Below are 18,258 nucleotides of genomic sequence, written 5' to 3' on the forward strand. Positions count from 1 at the left end.
CCTAGCCCGCCAGGAAGCAACACTTGCGTTCCAAACAAAGGTGTTGGCTCCATTGGTTGCTTGATGATTTATTAATCAGATATAGCAATACTCGAATTGTAACACCGGTTATATCAGATACTATCATGTCGAAAATTATAGGAATATGCCGTCTATGTATATACGCATCCCTACTGTGATTCCGTTATTTGGAAGTTAACCCGTGCATGAACGTGTCCCAATACTGAACTGACAAAATTTGTCCCATACGAGAACAGAAATTTAAAGGAAAATACTGGCAGAAATACATGCAATGAGTCTAGTTTACATGAGCTAGCATCTTCCTGAAAAGCTTTGCTCCGATTGTTCGAAATATGATGGGGAATCCTGCATCATTCCGGGGGATAGATCTCCGGTGGATGGATGGACCGGTCCACACGCCCCAAGAATCAAAAGCAAGTTGCACCCGCCACCCCTGGTTCAGTGCATCCGATGCAAACCCCAGGACTCCGTGAGCATGCAGCAAGCAAGGAGCAGCTGGATGGCATTCTGTCAATTCCCTTTCCAACGCCACTGGAAATGGAAAAGATAGATAAATTCCTTCGGTCCCCGGAACCCGGGGGTGTTCATCATCTCTTTGGGATCTGTTTGTCGACCGGGTGGCGGAGATCGCACAACATGTAAAGAATGGGGGTTCTTAGCCCACATCCCTAGATCTTTTTCTCTCCCAAATGGATGAAACAATCATGGTCCTCCCTACACTAATGCATGGACAAGCAAAATTCGTTTTTGAACGAGAGCAACCCCCCAGACTTCTCTATCATCGATGGCGATGGAATGAAAGATTCAGAGGCATGCTTAATTTATTTTTTGAGACACTTGCACTATTTTCATGCTTTGAAAGTCTTTTTTTTTATTTGCGATTGAACATGAGTTTTATCCATTAGAGGAAATATTACTATCTTTAGAGAGGAGACGCAAAACCGCAGTCAGCGGAGATATGTATAGTACTACTTTTTTAGATGAATTTGTAATTAACTCCGCTAGGCACTGAGGGTGCACGCTTGGTACGTAGCATTGGATTAGAGGGGTTTCAGAAAAATGCTGGAAATGAGCATCGAGATCAGAGGTTTTTGGGTATGTGCACCTGTGCATCAATAGCATGTATCCCCTCCTCCCGTGGGCGCCTTGCAGCCTATTGGCTGAGACGCATGCCTTACGATGAGCACTCTGCCGATCCATGTCAGCATCACACACGGCCGAGAAATCGCCACGCATCCAGAGATGGATGCTTCCTTTGGTGATGTGCGCAGAGCACACAGGTGGCATGCATCGATCCACACTGCCTAATTGCTACAGCAGATTGCACTCTGTCAAAATGTTAAACTTGGAACCATGTAGCAAGCACACGTGCTCAAATATTTCAAAACTGAATACCAAAAAGCAAATATATCGATCGACGCATGATTTCCATGGGGGATTTAGTTACAGAACAAAAAATTCGACGCCAAAAATTTCTCACAACAAAGCTGCAATCATACCCATCCGGCGATGCCATGGTGGAGAAGTTAAAAAGTTTTTTTTTTTAACTTGGTAAAGAAGTTAAAAGTAGAACACTGCAAACATAGTGAGAGACATGTGAGCAAGCACCAAAGGCTTCACAGGTCTCTAGTTGGAGCAAAGGCCATCTAGCTGGCAGTTTTTACTTAGCTGGAAGCAATGGCCTGAGAGGGCGCACGCATCCAGTTTCTACAGCTATAATATCCAGATGATGTGTATAATGTTGGATACAACTCAAGACGTCATGCGTCAGGAATGCCCTCATGCGCATCAGGGCCAAAAAGGCTTAATTACTTAGGGAGGCTGTCAGTGAAGTGATGCTAATTAAAATTTTCATCACGCACAACACAGGCTTTCTATGTCTTCAACTCAAAAAACCTGCGAGAACCTTGTTGTCATCTCCCCAGCCACCTTCTAAGTTTAAACCCACAGAGAGAGACATGACACACCCCCAGCGCCTATAAATAGCAGCCCTCGCAGCAGAGACACCAACAAAACCACCAGAGCTTCTCCAAGAGCAAAGGACTTCCAGGAGCCAACATACTAGATACAGGAAGCATTAGCTCAGTAGAATCCCACAAGAGAAGCTTTACCTGCTCCAAGGATGTCCTCACCGAGCTCAGACTCGGAGTGGAGCAAGAAGGAGAACAAGATGTTTGAGGAGGCGCTTGCCTACTACGGCATGGGCGCCCCCAACCTCTGGGAGAAGGTGGCCAGCGCCATGGGGGGCACCAAGTCCGCCGAGGAGGTGCGCCGCCACTTCCAGTTCCTTGTTGACGACGTCAAGAACATCGAGCACGGACGCATCCCCTTCCCCAAGTACAAGACCCGGGGCTTCTGGACCTAAAAGGTATAATTCTCAACCAAAAACTGCACAGACATTAGATGCTCTGTTTCTAGTAGCAAGTTTCAGTTGAGCGTAAGCATACCAATTACTGCTGTATCTGTCTACTTGCTGGGACCATCTTGTTACCATAGATGTTTTAACTCAAGGCAGATCATGCAGGAGTATTTATGTATTTTTATTTTCTTTAGAGGTTTACCACCATGCATACATGATGACTGGCATCATGAACTCTATGAGCCAAACTGCTTAATTGCAACCAATCCTTGGGCACTTAGCCAAAGGATTGTGGTCCAATCTATCGGTGGTTTAATCCTAGCTACACTATCAGAAAAATTTCCCTACTTCTATAACAAAAACTTGGATGGATCTTGCAGTCTTTATCTCCATGTGCTATCAGTTTTGCAGTGAGATCAATATAAGTACGCCTTAGTACCATACAGGACTGTCTTTTTACAGATTATTGCTACATTTTGTGCAGCTCCACACTATCTACACACACATTCACCTAACCTCATGCCCACATAGAACAAAACAGAAGAAAGAAAGAACAAGCCTCCACACTATTTGAGTATCTGTATTTGTGTTCAGAATTCAGATAAGCTTACAGCCCAAGTGTCTTCATGTTTTCAGGATGAAGCAGTGTAAACTCCAGTGGACAGTGAACAAAGTTGTACAAACTAGATCTCTTAAGAATAGACTGATGTTCTAGGGGGGCGCAAGGCAATTCAGCATTGGTTAGAATAGCAGGAAGAAAAGGAGTTGTATATTGTGTGTACAAAATATTACTAGGTTATGTCCAAGGTTAAGTCTCTATGTTGCTGTAGATAATCATCTAGCTTCATGAACTGCATGTTGTTCATTATCCCCTCGAACCAAGTCATCAAGTAAATCATCATGTAAACTCATGTATTTGTGGTATTTGTAAGAAGTCGTACCTGTAGCATTTTGTCGCCCCCGAGATCTGGTTTAGCTGGCCACCATGTTCAATTTGGACTCCACAGGTCCAGAAAGCACACAGAATCCTTGTCACCACTACTTTCCTAAAAGAGAGGTCACTAAACTTTGTTCAAGAACCACAGGAAGAACCTAATGCAAGAATAACCGACATCTGAGCCCACCAAAATTCGCTGTTAAGCATCATAGAATCTAGGGCGGTATTACGGTAGAATCAAGAACAGTCCTGCAGATTGGCTAAGATACGATCATGATTCTGTCAAAAAACAAGTTTAACGAGTATCATTCCAGAAATTGAAAGTGTCAACGGGTTGTATATATCAAGTCAAGGCTGAACAATGATACAAGATCCCCCGCAAAAAAAAAAAAGAACAATGATACAAGATTACAGTGCACAGACATGGACATATCGCAATTCCATACCATTCCAGCCATAAAAATTCCCCTCTTCTCTACAAGTATCAGAACAGGATGAAACTAAAATTTTATTGATAACAAGGCAGGACAAGTACATCAAGATACAACCATCAAGATAACAAGGCAAGACACACAAGTCACAATGTCGCACGATGATACTTCATTAATCCAGGCAGCATCTGCCACATTGCCATCTAAATTTACCAGCTTGAGTACAACAAATACATACTAGCATCACCCATAGATGACACATACCTAGCTAGGAGCTCGCATTGCCCTTCTTCGCCTTCTTCACCGCGGCGCCCTTGCTCTCGAGGAGGCGCCACATGTACCAGGCGCCGACCGACCGGTACGGGCGCCAGCGCTCGCACAATGCGGCCATCTCCTCCGGCTTGGGCAGCCCCTTGAGCTTGTACAGCTCCTGCACGCCCTTGCGCACGCCGAGGTCGCCGGACGGCAGCACGTCGGGGCGGTGCAGCGAGAAGATCATGAACATGTGGACCGTCCACTCGCCGATGCCCTTGACCCTGGTGAGCTGGGCGAGGAGCGCGTCCTCGCCCATGGCGGCGACGGAGGACTCGGAGAGGTCCCCGGCCGCGAACCTGGCGGCCAGGTCGTGCAGGTAGGCGGCCTTGCGGCCGGAGACGCCGATGGCGCGGAGGTCGGCGGCGGCGAGGGCGAGCACGGCCGCGGGGCTCACGGAGCCGTCGGCGGCGGAGGGGAGGAGCGCGAGGAAGCGGGCGTAGATGGCGGCGGCGGCGGAGGTGGCGAGCTGCTGGTAGAGGATGGAGCGCGCGAGGGAGTGGAAGGCGGGGACGGAGGGGGAGGAGGTGAAAGCCAGGGCGTCGGTGGAGGCGATGACCTCGGAGAGGAGCGGGTCGGCGGCCGCGAGGTGGCGCAGCGCCGCCGCGAGCTCGCCCGGGGCGGACAGCGCGGGCAGCACCGGAGCGGGCGGCGCCGGCGGCGGCAGGGTGGCCGCGGCGAGGGGTTTGGCGGGTGGTGTCTTGACGATCTTGCGGGAGCGGAAGGAGATCCTGGCGGTGGCTGCGGCGGTGGAGGGGCGGGCCGGAGCCGCCGACCTGGTCTTGGCCATTGCGCTGGGTGGTGGTGGTGGACGGCGGCGTGGACCGTGGAGTGTGTGTGCAGGGAAGCGGTTAGGAATGTGGTGTGTTGGCCTTACCGGCCCATCAAGACGTCGGGCTGTATTGGGTAGCTTTGGGCTAGCCTGTCTAGCAACTTTAGCCCAGTTACCCCTAAAAAACGCAACTTTAGCCCAATTTTCTTAGTCAAGTAGTATCCCTGAGTTTCGTCCCCTAAAAAAACTGAGTTTCCTCAAGGATAAAAAGATAGAAAAAAAAACTCCCCAACCCCGATGTTATGGCACCTAAATTTTTCCGAAACACTAAAAAACTGACATTCATTTTTTAGTCATGGCAAATCTGACGTTTTTCGTGGCAATTTATATTGGTGCGATGATGAAAATTTAGTTTGCAAGCACTAGAATTTTCTGGAAAAAAGATGAACTAAGGTGGATTTGTCATGCTCGCCAACTGAGCTTGCCATCTTGGAAACATATAATTTGCCATGAAAATGTTCGATTTTGCCATGATAAAAAATCTGACATTAGATTTATAATGGAGTCCATTTAGAAAAAAAACAAGGGAGGAGCTCCCCGGCTCCATAGATGGCACATACATCACCTCGAGTCTCGTCATCAATGACGGGACACTACTGGAATCAGCTTCTTTGTCGTCCGCCATGGTGGACGGCAAAGGCCTTTGCCGTCAGCCAGCAGACGGCAAAACGTCCGGCTGAACTAGCGACGGCAAAGGGCAAAATCCCTGATTCCAGTAGTGGGAGAGGGAGATGACCCGTCCTTCGTACACTTCTTCATCATGATGAACGATGAAAGAGCCTCAACGAAAGGTTCCTTGCAATCTTTCCTACAAGGCTACACGACATTTGAGCTCAGAGACATTACTAGTCGGAATTCTTACCTTCAAAGGGAAGGGGAGGAGGGACCGAGACCGATGCACATTGACCATTCATGTGGATTGCAATAAGAAATTATTCATGGTCCTTTCCTTGGCATGATTCGGTGAATCATCGGCTAGACCCCACTTATTCTTCCACTAGTTATGAAGGAAATGTGTTGTCCTCTCCATGGCTTTTGACAATGAAGATGTCCCCATGTACAAATGAGACCTGAGACAATATCGTAGTGTCATATTTTACACATGTAGCATAATCTTTCTACTATGAAGCATCTATTTTGAGACGCCAATAAATGCTTAATGTTTTCCAATAAAGGTCAACATATGCTTAATGTTATATCAAAAGTTAAAAATGGCTGCAACTTGGTTTCCATGTGTGTTTCAGAGATATTCCATGAAAATGGAGGTTGATGGGTGCGTCATCGGCACCGGAGGAATGGAGGTGGTTAGGGCATCTCCAACACCGACTTTCCTCCCACAACCGTCCAGAGCCGCCGACCTGGTCTTGCCCATTGCGCTTGGTGGTGGTGGTGGTGGACGGCGGCGTGGACCATGGAGAGTGTGGAGGGAAGCGGTTAGGTGTGTAGTGTGTCGGCCTTACCAAGTTACCGGCCCATCAAAACGTCGGGCTGTATTGGGAAGCTTTGGGCTAGCCTGTCTAGCAACTTTAGCCCAATTTTCTTAGTCAAACAATAACCCTGAGTTTCGTCCCCTAAAACAAACCTGAGTTTCCTCGGGAAAAAAAAGAGAGAGAAAAACTCCCCACCCCTAAATGTTATGGCACCAACATCACTTGCCTCACCTCGAGTCTCCTCACCAACAATGGGAGGGGAGAGTATAAGGTGATACCACCTCCTAAATAGTCCCATGCCACCATTTAAAAAACTCAATTTTAAATGTTTCAAAAAATTCTAAAGTAAGTATGGATGTTCACATTGCATGAATATACAACCCCTAAAAATTCAGGTACAAAATTCTAAATACACATTTAGAAAAAAGGACAAATGCAGATGTAAATAGTGGCGTTTTGACTTTTGTTTTTTTCGCGAAAAAAAGACTTTTGTCTTTTTGACACTATTCATGCTGGATTTGTCTTTTTTGTTTCTCAATGTATATTTCGATTTTAGACCTAAATTTTTTAACATTGTACATTCATGTGATGTGAACACCCACAATTTTTTTTCAGAATTTTTGAAAATTTAAAATTATTATTTTTGAAATGGTATTACCTAAGAGGTAGTATCATGTGATATTCTCCCACAACGGGAGAGGGAGATAAAGGCATATGCAATGGTTGATAAGGATGTCTTTATATTATGTCCACCACATAATCTAGATAATATATAAGACATAAAAGATGTTGTACAATGGAAGAGGATTTGAAGCACTCGGGTGCTCCACCCCTCTATATGAGTATTAAATTCAAAAATAAATCAGAAAAATTCAAAAAAAAACTAGAATTTTGGGATATCAAACCTGAGTGCCCAATCTACTCCCGTGTGAAGTTCAGTGAAAAAAATATCAAAAAACATATTCTCACTATAAAAAGATCCTATGTATAGAAAAAACGGTTTGGATGGATCATAAGTCAGACTTTTTCTTTGTCATACATTTTCTGGTATTTTTTTCACAAAATTTCACACGGGAGGATATTGGGGACTCGGGTTTGTTATCCCCAAAATCCATTTTTTACTTTCTTGGTATTTTTGAAATTAATATTTGAATAGGGGTGTGGAGCACCTAAAAGCTCTTGTGTATTTTTTGATGTACAATGGGTTATTCTTAGTCTTATCTTCAATAACTAGATATTCCTAAATATGTGGTGAGACAATTGTTGCTAAAGATCATCTATTAATTAAAAAGAATGCAAGTCTTTTCTTATGATTTCTCTCTCCTCCACTTAAATATTTATCCTATATGTCACTCTTAAGACAGCACCATTGTAAACCCATCATTCGTACAATTGTTCATCATGATGAACGGTGGAAGAGCCTCAAATGAAGGTTCCTTGCAATCTTCCCTACACCGAAAGTGGAGCTCATAGACATTGCTAGGAGGAACTCTTACCTTCAAAGGGGGAGGAGGGGCCGAGACGGATGCCCATTGGCCATTTATTTGGATTCCAATAAGAAACTATTCACGGTCCTTTCCTTGGCATGATTTGGTGAACCATCAGCTAGCCCCCACTTATTCTTCCACTAGTTATGAAGGAAATGGTTTGTCCTTTCCGTGACTTTTGACAATGAAGATGTCCCCATGTACAAACGAGAGCTGAGAAAATATCATAGTGTCGCTTTTTACACATGTAGCAAAATCTTTCTACTGCGAAGCATCTATTTTGAGACGCTAGTAAATGCTTAATGTTTTCCAATAAAGGTCACTATGTGCTTAATGTTTTAATTAAAAAAATGGCAACAACCCTTCTGAGGGCAACTTAGTTTTCATGTATGTTTCAGCGAATTTCCAAGAAAATGGAGGTTGGTGGGTGCGCCATCGGCACCGAAGAAATGAAGCCGCTTAGAGGGATGGTTGGGGTAGTTCGGCGGCGTGCGTCAGGAACGCGGTAGGATGGAGAGAGCGCGCGTGCCAGAGAGAGAGAGAGAGAGAGAGAGAGAGAGAGAGAGAAGTCAATTGACCAGGGCTTTTTCATTTTCAGGATGATTAGGCGTCCCAAACTACACGTGTACTCCCTCCATTTCTAAATGTAAGATTCTTTTTAGAGATTTTAATACGAAATATATGTGAATGTATATAGACGTATTTTAGAGGGTAGATCCATTCTTTTTCCTCTATGTTTCAATTGAAATCTGTTACTCCCTCCGTTCACTTTTGTAAGTCATTTCAAACAATTCAAAATGGGTTGTTTTGTACATTGTCTGAAATGTCTTCAAGGTCTTATAAAAGTGAACAGAGGAAGTATATATATTTAGGAACGGAGAGAGTAGTACATCGCTGTCGTACGGTGCGTGTAGCGTGCTCATTCATGTGTGTTACACAGTGCTCTTCCTTGGTGTGTAGAGTGTACTCACACTACTGCAGTGGACCGGCAAGCAAAGCGTGTGCGGGCACGATTATGAACGACATCGAGATACTCTGAACAGCTGGACATCCTCAAACAGCAAGAGAGACAGATGTAGCTCATTTAATTTTGTCGGCTGAGGACAAAACTGGACAAGGCGACCATGTTCTCCAGCTCAGACAAGAATTGTCTATCCTTTCCACTGTCCCTGTTGCTCGTCTCGTCTTCTCCGATCTTGTCGCCACTCCCTCGCGGTGGCTGGCCGGACACGAGCCACTTCTCACTGTCCAGGACGCCATGAACCTGATCCGCGGCCTCAGCCTCCCGGCCATCTCCCAGGCCTAAAATGCTATTCCCTTTATCCCATAATATAAACACGTTTTTGATACTACACTAGTTAAAAATATATTTTTATATTATGAGACGGAGGAAGTACTAGCTAGCTACTTCCTCCGTTCCAAAATAGATGATCCAACTTTGTACTAAAGTTTGTATAAAATTGGATCGCCTATTTTGGAACAGATGGAGTAGCTTCGTGTGTGCAACTGTACGCACGCGGTGCGGTTCTCGCCGATCGGCTTACTGTCCAACGTCGGGGCCATCGCCAGCGGGCAGCGGGGAGATGTGGTGAGAAATTCGGACCATTTTCTCGTTCTGGCTGGCACGGTATACGGAGTGGCAAGAACATGGAGTTGACCTTAATTAGTCAGGACGTGAGTTAGCTCAAAAAAGAAGGCAGCTCGTAAGTTGCTTAGTTAGTATTGTGTGACATTTGATATGACAGAGGAGAGGAGTTTTTTCTTTTTCTGAGGAAAGAGGAGAGGAGTTTTTTTGTTCTTTTGAACACAATACAGACGTAAGCGCTTATATATACGTGCATACACTCACCTCTATGAACGCATGCACGCACACCCTCACTAGTAAAAAAAGGGCCTAATGTTCAGCTCATTAGTTCCGGTTTGTAAACGAACTGACACTAATCTCTACTCCTAATGGACGAATTGGTTGAATAGTCCCCCCACTTTCAACCGGTTTATTTTCAACCGGTTTTTCTTCGTCCCACCTCCCACCAGCCCCTCCCACCGGTTTTTCTCTTTTCTCGTTTGACCGGCAATACCCAACGTATTTATGGTAATCAATCATAATTAATCCACGTATAGTAATAAATCAATCCAGGTATGGTAAGGTCATAACTCAGGAAATTTTGAATATGATAATTATATGGTAATAAATGTAAATTACCCCAAAGGCTATCAATCCAGGTATGGTAAGGCCATAACTCGGGAAATATCGAATATGGTAATAAATTTAAATTACCCCAAAGGCTATCAATTCAGGTATGGTAAGGCCATAACTCAGGAAATATCGAATATGGTAATAAATTTAAGTTACCACCAGGTATGGTAAGGTTATCCACGTATAGTAATAAATCATATAGTAATAAATCATAATTAATCCACGTATAGTAATAAATCAATCCAGGTATAGTAAGGTCATAACTCGGGAAATTTTGAATATGGTAATTATATGGTAATAAATGTAAATTACCCCAAAGGCTATCAATCCAGGTATGGTAAGGCCATAACTCGGGAAATATTGAATATGGTAATAAATTTAAATTACCACCAGGTATGGTAAGGCTATCGATCCAGGTATGGCACGCCCTCACCTGATCACCTATCACAATCTCCAGCCCCACGCACGCACCAAAGAACCCACCCGGCACCAAACGCAGCTCCTCTCGATCCCCTCGAGTAAACGCCGCCACCGTCGTGCGATCTTCCTGACACAGACGCCGTCGCCGCCTCCTTCCCACCTACGGCGTCCCCCACGTCCATGGTGATGGCGCTCACGTCCTACACTGACCCTCCGCCTCATATAGGTTGGTCGTTGATGGAGTGGGATGTGCCGCTGCGGTTTGGGGAGGCGCAATCACGATCTGGTTGGGATCTCAGTGTGGACTCGTTCTCTACGATGAAGGATGGCGCTGCCTCCCTGGCAAATGGGATCGGAGAAAGGGGCTCTACGTCGTGAATGTCGGTGAGGCAGCGGCCGAAGGCGAGCCCGACGGTGAGCACGGGTGTTCGTCCCATGAAATAGGCGGCCACGGAGGGCGGATCTGAGGCCACCCCAATCGCCGGTGGCCCTTCCTCCCATCGCTCATCACCTCCATTCTCTCTCTCCTCTAAATCTTTGTCGCCCCTGCCTAATTTTGGCCGACGCCATCCGGCTCTCACATCGACCACCACCAGCACGGCTGCGGACGAGGCGCAACCGCAGACGCCGCCGCCGCCATCCTCATCCACCTCCTCCACCATCCTTCCCAGCCGTCGTCGGGGGCACCCGCCATCTGCGCTCTAGCCCACCCGCTCCCTCCTATCCCCTCCCCCTGCCTGCCAGCCCCGTGATCCATCGCACAGATGGCAGGTACTACAGCGACCTCCTCCCCAGCGGATCCGGCCTCCTCCGGTGGAGATCCATCCTGGGCACCGCCTTATTCTCATGCGTGCACGTCTATATCAACGTCTCATTCCACCTCACCTGAGCCTTTACCTTCCCACCTCTGCTTCAGATCCACATCACTTTGCAAGGTATGTGCTTGATTGTTCCGAACTGGATCGATGGATTATGCAAGGTACTTTGGGTGTCGTCATTGACGGCAATTGTCACGCATGCTACCATCGGAGGGGTCCCTCATCGATGATTAGGGTCTTCCGAACTGCACGAGCTCCATTGAGAAGGATGTTTTTAATTCTGGTTTTGCCTACATGCTTTCTTTGCCTATATCTACTTAGCTAATGTCTTCTTATAGATAGTAGCTGCTGAAGTGGTGATCAAAGTTGTTCACTATAAGGAAACAACCATGATAACAAAAGTGTATATTCCCTGACCTTTGACCTGAAGTACTTTTTCATTAGAAACTTGCAACAGCCAGGCATTGAAATTAGCAACAGCTTCGTACGTACTGAACTAATTTGCAGCAACACGTACTGAACTAAGTTAGGTTATGCTCATCGTTCCAACATGCTTAGTGATAACCACCTAGCAAGCTGATCAAACATGAAAAAATTGAAGTGCTACTGCTAATCGTACTATTCTGAATGTGAAAATCTATTTAATTGGCTCTTCTCTAATTGTACACTTGCATAAATCTCAGATCTTGCAAATTACAGTATAACCATAAAAGTCATGCTTTGACTCCTATAGGGCCTTTTGCACTTTAATATGACTAATAATTTGCCTTAATATCACAGATTGTATTACTACCTTTCTAAGTGAATGACATTCAAGAAGGTCATTAAATAAAACCAAGAAATCCTTCTGGTATTGAAGTGTAGGAAAGTTGAGACTATAAAACCAAAAGGTTATATTTACGTTTATTAGAGAAGGTTCCTTAATTTTTATAGGAAAACACAAAATGTTGCGATGTAGAGTCTAGGTGGTGGGCCTCCTTGATCCACTTGGTGGATGAGGGCGACTCCGGTCCTGGCACCCATAGTGCCAGTGATCCAAAAATCATAGGGCCTGAATATAGCTCTAGCAGACGTATGCGGCTTGCGCATCGAGCTTGGTCGTCTCGAGCATGGAGATAGGCGAGTTGTAGACCAAGAGCTGGTACAGAGATAGGCGAGTTGTAGACAAGAGCTGGTGGGCAGCAAGAAACGCATGCACACCAAAGAACAAATCTGAGTCACATGCCTACTTCTATTGGTTTCTACAAAGAGCGGCTAGCTTAGATCTTAGACAATTCGGTCACTGTCGAGGTCGCCAAGGTGATCTTACAGCACCGCCGTGGGGATTTCTCATGATTTTATGTAGGCAAGCCGCAAGCGGTGGTGGTGATTGGCTGGGTGGTGTCGCTGCCTTGGGAAGAGACGAAGTGATGGTAAAAGTAAGCAGGATCCGATGATTCTTCCATGGGGATAGCCAAAGTCAAGATGTCGACTACAGACTCGTCGCAGACTTGCAGTGAACCTGGATGCGGCGAGCCTGATTTGTGGATCGATGGCGGGTCTTGACTTTGTTAGGCCGGGATTGGATGGTTGCGGAGCGTGGTGTGCTTGGTTGGGTTCCCATGGAAGAATGTGGCCTCCTCGTGGATCTGGTCATGCCCATCCTAGAGAACATTGTGTCCCTAGCTCCCTCGAGGAGCAAGGACAGTGCAAGCGGCAGCAGGGGGTAGGGTAGATGTGGGGAGGGATGTCGGCGGCTGCTCGAGGTCATCATGATGAAACCCTTGACGTCCCATCTTTATCAATGGAAGTGGAAGAGCACGAAGTCGAGATTGGATAGGAGTTTGAGTTCTTTTTGGCACCGATCGGTTCCCCACTTTAGAGATGTATTTTTTTGCGTGCGAGCAAACAATGGGTTGATTCTAAAAGGGATAGGCACTTTTCAACAGAAGTGCATGACGGACCAAAAATATGACCTCATTTTATTCGTTTGATAGATATCGTATTATTCGTTGTTGTTCGTTCGGTGAAATTTCCTAATATTTGATTGTTGTATTTCTAATTAGAGCACCCCATAATCACCCAATATGAGAGGATGATAAATAAAAGATACTGATTATAAATTTTGAAGAGCCCGTGGCAACGCACGGGCGTTATACTAGTGTGACCATTAGTGTCGGTTTCAATGGCTAGGCGGGCGGTGCTCATTAGTCCCGGTTCGTGCCACGAACCGGGACTAAAGAGGTGGTGGCAGGCTGCGGCCCCACCAACACCTTTAGTCCGGTTCGTGGCACGAACCGAGACTATAGATGCACCTTTAGTCCCAGTTCGTGTAACCAACCGGGACTAAAGATCATCCTATATAAACCCCTTCGTCAAGCCCGAACTCTCTGTTCACCCCCTTTCCTCTCCTCTCTGTTTTCTTCCTCTCCTCTCAAGCTCATCCTCCATTTTTGACAAAATTTGTCAAGATTTGAAGGCACCACATCCATCCAAGTGATCACAAAGGTTAGCAACTTTGTCCTTTCATCTCTCATTGCTAGATCAGCTCTTGCAATGCTCTATAAGTATAGTGATTTGTGGATTTTAGTTTTGGAGGAATTATATGTGGTAGCTTATTTGATTTATATGCAATTTGAGCTCAAAATAACTCTTAGTTTGCATATGTAGGTATGGTTTACTTAATGTCTTCCCGTCTTCGTCCTAACCACCATCGACCGCCCGCACCGTCCCATCGTCGGCACCACCTTGTGGTGAGCCTCTTGTTCTTATATTATTTATATATAAAAAATCATGTTTGTGTGATTTAGATATGTAGTTAATTGTATAATTATCTTACCTGTACGTTGTTTGTTATACATAGTGCCATGGTTTTGATATCCATCCCCGTCGGCCCTCGTCCGGTTTATGATTCAGATGTGGTATGTATATTCTTTTTTATAACTATTTGTTGCATTTCGTGTTTATGAAAAATTATGCCCATCAAGTTGACATAGATATTTTTATCTAGAAGGTATGTGAACCGGAAATTCCAACCGACCCTATTGTCGAGAGGTTAAATTTAGTTGAAAATGAAAACGAGTATTTGAAAGAAAAGTTTAAAAGAATTGAGGAGGAGAAGATGGAATTGGAGTTGCATGTTGCCGATGTCGTCGATCATCACAAGATCAAGATGGAGAAAATGCGCTTGAAGATTAGAAAGATTAGAAAATATGTCATTGATAGTGAGGCTTGGTATCATTATGTTGTTGGATCAATTGTTCCGTTAGTTGCGATCTTGATCGCATTTGTTGTTGCATTTAAATGCTTTAGCTAGAGAGTTTGCATGTTGTTTTATGAGAATAAGTGTGTACGAACTTTATGTATGAACTTGTATTAATTTGGTCTTTTTGGTGATGTGTAATGAAGGTGAGCCGGCAATGGATGTACGATGATTGATGCTCTCCCCAGTTTGCTAATGGCGTGCGTACTTTTCTGCTTGCGGCTGAGGCAAACAAGCAGACAGATGGTTTTATGTCTTGTCCATGTGATGGCTGTAAGAATGATAGGAACTACTCTAAATCAAGAACCATTCACGTTCACCTGTTTGAGTCTGGTTTCATGCCCCACTATAATGTTTGGACCAAGCACGGAGAAAGAGGGGTTATTGTAACACCCCGGTGTAATGATGCTACACTAATCCCTGAGATCAAGCTAATCATTTTGCTATAACAGTGCTTAGTCACTTTAATCAATATTCCATTTCAAATTCCAGTTGAATTCAATTTCAATTTCTGAGTGAAATTCAAAATTGCTCAAACATGAAAACTAAAATGTTCATCATGTGCCAACTAACCCACAAGTAATATTGGTGGTGAACCAACATTTTCGCAAAGTGTTTAAGTGGCCTAAACTACTTATAACAGTGACCTAAGCAATAACTTAAATGCCTTATTAAATTATAAAATTTGCAAACTGCTTCTAAAGTCTCACAACCTTTTTGTGGCAGTGCACAATAATTCTTTGAAATTATCTTGGCCAGTGGCAAAATTTTGCAAAGTCATTAGTGTCTAAAAAGCAAATGCAAAAGCTGCGAAAAAAAAAGCAAAGAAAAGGAGAAAAGGAAAAGCAGAGGGGAGAGAAAGCCCCTGCCCCACTTGAGCTTCGGCCCACCCGCGCCAGGTGGCCCAGCTAGGCCGGCCCATGCCCCCTCCCCGGTCACTCTCCCCCCTTCCTGTTCCCTCGGTGCGCGCCGCTACAGCGGCTCGTTGTGACGCCCCCGATTCAATCGTACACTAATCATGCACGCAAACGTGTACGATCAAGATCAGGGACTCACGGGAAGATATCACAACACAACTCTAAAACATAAATAAGTCATACAAGCATCATAATACAAGCCAGGGGCCTCGAGGGCTCGAATACAAGTGCTCGATCATAGACGAGTCAGCGGAAGCAACAATATCTGAGTACAGACATAAGTTAAACAAGTTTGCCTTAAGAAGGCTAGCACAACTGGGATACAGATCGAAAGAGGCGCAGGCCTCTTGCCTGGGATCCTCCTAACTACTCCTGGTCGTCGTCAGCGGGCTGCACGTAGTAGTAGGCACCTCCAGTGTAGTAGTCGTCATCGACGGTGCCATCTGGCTCCTGGGCTCCGACATCTGGTTGCGACAACCAGGTAGAAAGGAAAGGGGGAAAAAGGGGGGGGGAGAAAGCAACCGTGAGTACTTATCCAAAGTACTCGCAAGCAAGGAGCTACACTACATATGCATGGGTATATGTGTAAAGGGCCATATCGGTGGACTAAACTGCAGAATGCCAGAATAAGAGGGGGATAGCTAATCCTGTCGAAGACTACGCTTCTGGCAGCCTCCGTCTTGCAGCATGTAGAAGAGAGTAGACTGAAGTCCTCCAAGTAGCATCGCATAGCATAATCCTACCCGGCGATCCTCTACTTGTAGCCCTGTTAGAGAGTGACCACCGAGTTGTATCTAGCACTTGGAAGGGTGTGTTTTATTAAGTATCCGGTTCTAGTTGTCATAAGGTCAAGGTACAACTCCAAGTCGTCCTATTACCGAAGATCACGGCTATTCGAATAGATTAACTTCCCTGCAGGGGTGCACCACATTACCCGACACGCTCGATCCCATTTGGCCGGACACACTTTTCTGGGTCATGCGCGGCCGCGGAAGATCAACACGTCGCAGCCCCACCTAGGCATAACAGACAGGTCAGCACGCCGGCCTAAACCTAAGCGCACAGGGGTCTGGGCCCATCGCCCTTAGCACACCTGCATGTTGCGTGGGCGGCCAGAAGCAGAACTAGCCCCCTTAATACAAGAGCAGGATTACGTTCCAAACCGGCGCGCGCCGCTCAGTTGCTGATGTCACGAAATGCTTCGGCTGATACCACGACGCCGGTTGCCCATATCTTGTCCCACGTGGCGGTTAGTGTGTATAGGGTCAACGACCCAACTCAGATCAAATACCAAAATCTCGTTAAGCGTGTTAAGTATCCGCGGACGCCGAACAGGGCCAGGCCCACCTCTCTCCTAGGCGGTCTCAACCTGCCCTGTCGCTCCGCCTCAAAGATCCACTCGCGGGCACTCCTACGAGCCGACCCGTCTTTAGTCACCACATGTATCATGTATAAGTATATAGTATATACCCGTGATCACCTCCCGAGTGATCACGGCCCGATAGTATAGCACAGCAGACGGACAAGAATGTAGGGCCATAGATGGAAATACTAGCATCCTATACTAGGCAAGTAGGAATGCAGGTAAAGGTATCAACAGAAGTAGCAAAGGCAGGCTATGCATCAGGATAGGAATAACGGAAAGCAGTAACATGCTACACTACTCTAATGCAAGCAGTATAGAGGAGAGTAGGCGATATCTGGTGATCAAGGGGGGGGGGGCTTGCCTGGTTGCTCTGGCAAGAGAGAGGGGTCGTCAACTCCGTAGTCGAACTGGGCAGCAGCAGCGTCGGTCTCGTAGTCTACCGGAGAGAAGAGGGGGAAGAAACAGTAAATACACGCAAACATATGCATAACAAGACAATAAGCGGGGCTAGAAGTGTTCTAACGCAGCGCTAGGCGGTACTGGCGAAGAGGGAAAACATCCGGAAAAGTATTCCCGGTTCCGGGTGTCTGTTAGACAGATGAACCGGAAGGGAAAAGTTGCATGTTTGCTATGCTAGGGATGTGTGGTGGACGAACGGGCTGCGTATCCGGATTCGTCTCGTCGTTCTGAGTAACTTTCATGTACAAAGTTTTTCCATCTGAGCTACGATTTATTTTATATTAATTTTAAAAGATTTAATTCATTTTTAGGATTTATTTAATTATTTAAATTCAACATTATCCAGAACAGTGCATGCTGACATCAGCATGACGTCAGCAGTCAACAAAGGCGTTGACTGGTCAACTGACATGTGGGTCCCGCATGTCAGTCTCATAGTAATTAATCAGGGTTAATTAGCTTTAACTAAATGATTAGGTTAATCTAATTTGAATTAATTAAGTTAATTAATCCTTTAATTAATTGATTTAATTAACATTTTAATTATTATTTATTTTATTTATTAATTTATTTCCTTTTTTTTAACGTTTCAGGGGATAGGCCCCACATGTCATTAGCCCTAGGGGCCTTAGTGGGTGTGGGCTAACGGGTGCGGGCGAAGGGGTGCCCGCACAACAGATCCCACCAGGGAAGGGGAGCACCGGCCACGACGGGCCGGAGCAGGGTGGTGCGGCAACGGGCGCCGGCGGCTGGAGGTAGGCACGGTGAGCGGTTGATGCGAGCGCGGGACCCTACAAGGGGGGGCTGTGGTGGTCGCGTCGGAGGCAGCAGGGGGTTGCGGTGGTGCGGGCGACGGCAGGTGCGAGCGCTCCGGGAAGGAGAAGCACTGCGGGTGCGGCTCGGCGTGACGGCACGCCGGGCGAGACGAGGCCGCGGTGAGCACAGGCGGCGCGCGTACAGGGCGATGGCCAGGGGCGTGCGCAGAGTGCGGTGACCGCGGCGACGGACAAGGAGAGGGGGAGCTCACAGGG

General features: G+C 46.1%; 2 protein-coding genes across 2 annotated transcripts; one reads left to right on the top strand and one right to left on the bottom strand.

Moving 5' to 3' along the window:
* The first annotated feature begins 1,948 nt into the window (after nucleotides 1-1,948).
* Nucleotides 1,949-2,575, top strand: LOC119312368 (protein RADIALIS-like 3). The gene has a single exon (XM_037588100.1). The coding sequence runs from the start codon at nucleotides 2,144-2,146 to the stop codon at nucleotides 2,384-2,386; it is 243 nt and encodes an 80-aa protein (XP_037443997.1). The 5' UTR covers nucleotides 1,949-2,143; the 3' UTR covers nucleotides 2,387-2,575.
* A 1,224-nt stretch (nucleotides 2,576-3,799) lies between these two features.
* Nucleotides 3,800-4,866, bottom strand: LOC119312376 (probable DNA-3-methyladenine glycosylase 2). The gene has a single exon (XM_037588110.1). The coding sequence runs from the start codon at nucleotides 4,848-4,850 to the stop codon at nucleotides 4,017-4,019; it is 834 nt and encodes a 277-aa protein (XP_037444007.1). The 5' UTR covers nucleotides 4,851-4,866; the 3' UTR covers nucleotides 3,800-4,016.
* Between the last annotated feature and the right edge of the window lie 13,392 nt (nucleotides 4,867-18,258).

The sequence above is a fragment of the Triticum dicoccoides genome, chromosome 1B (assembly GCF_002162155.2).
Source record: "Triticum dicoccoides isolate Atlit2015 ecotype Zavitan chromosome 1B, WEW_v2.0, whole genome shotgun sequence".
Classification (NCBI taxonomy): Eukaryota; Viridiplantae; Streptophyta; class Magnoliopsida; order Poales; family Poaceae; genus Triticum; species Triticum dicoccoides.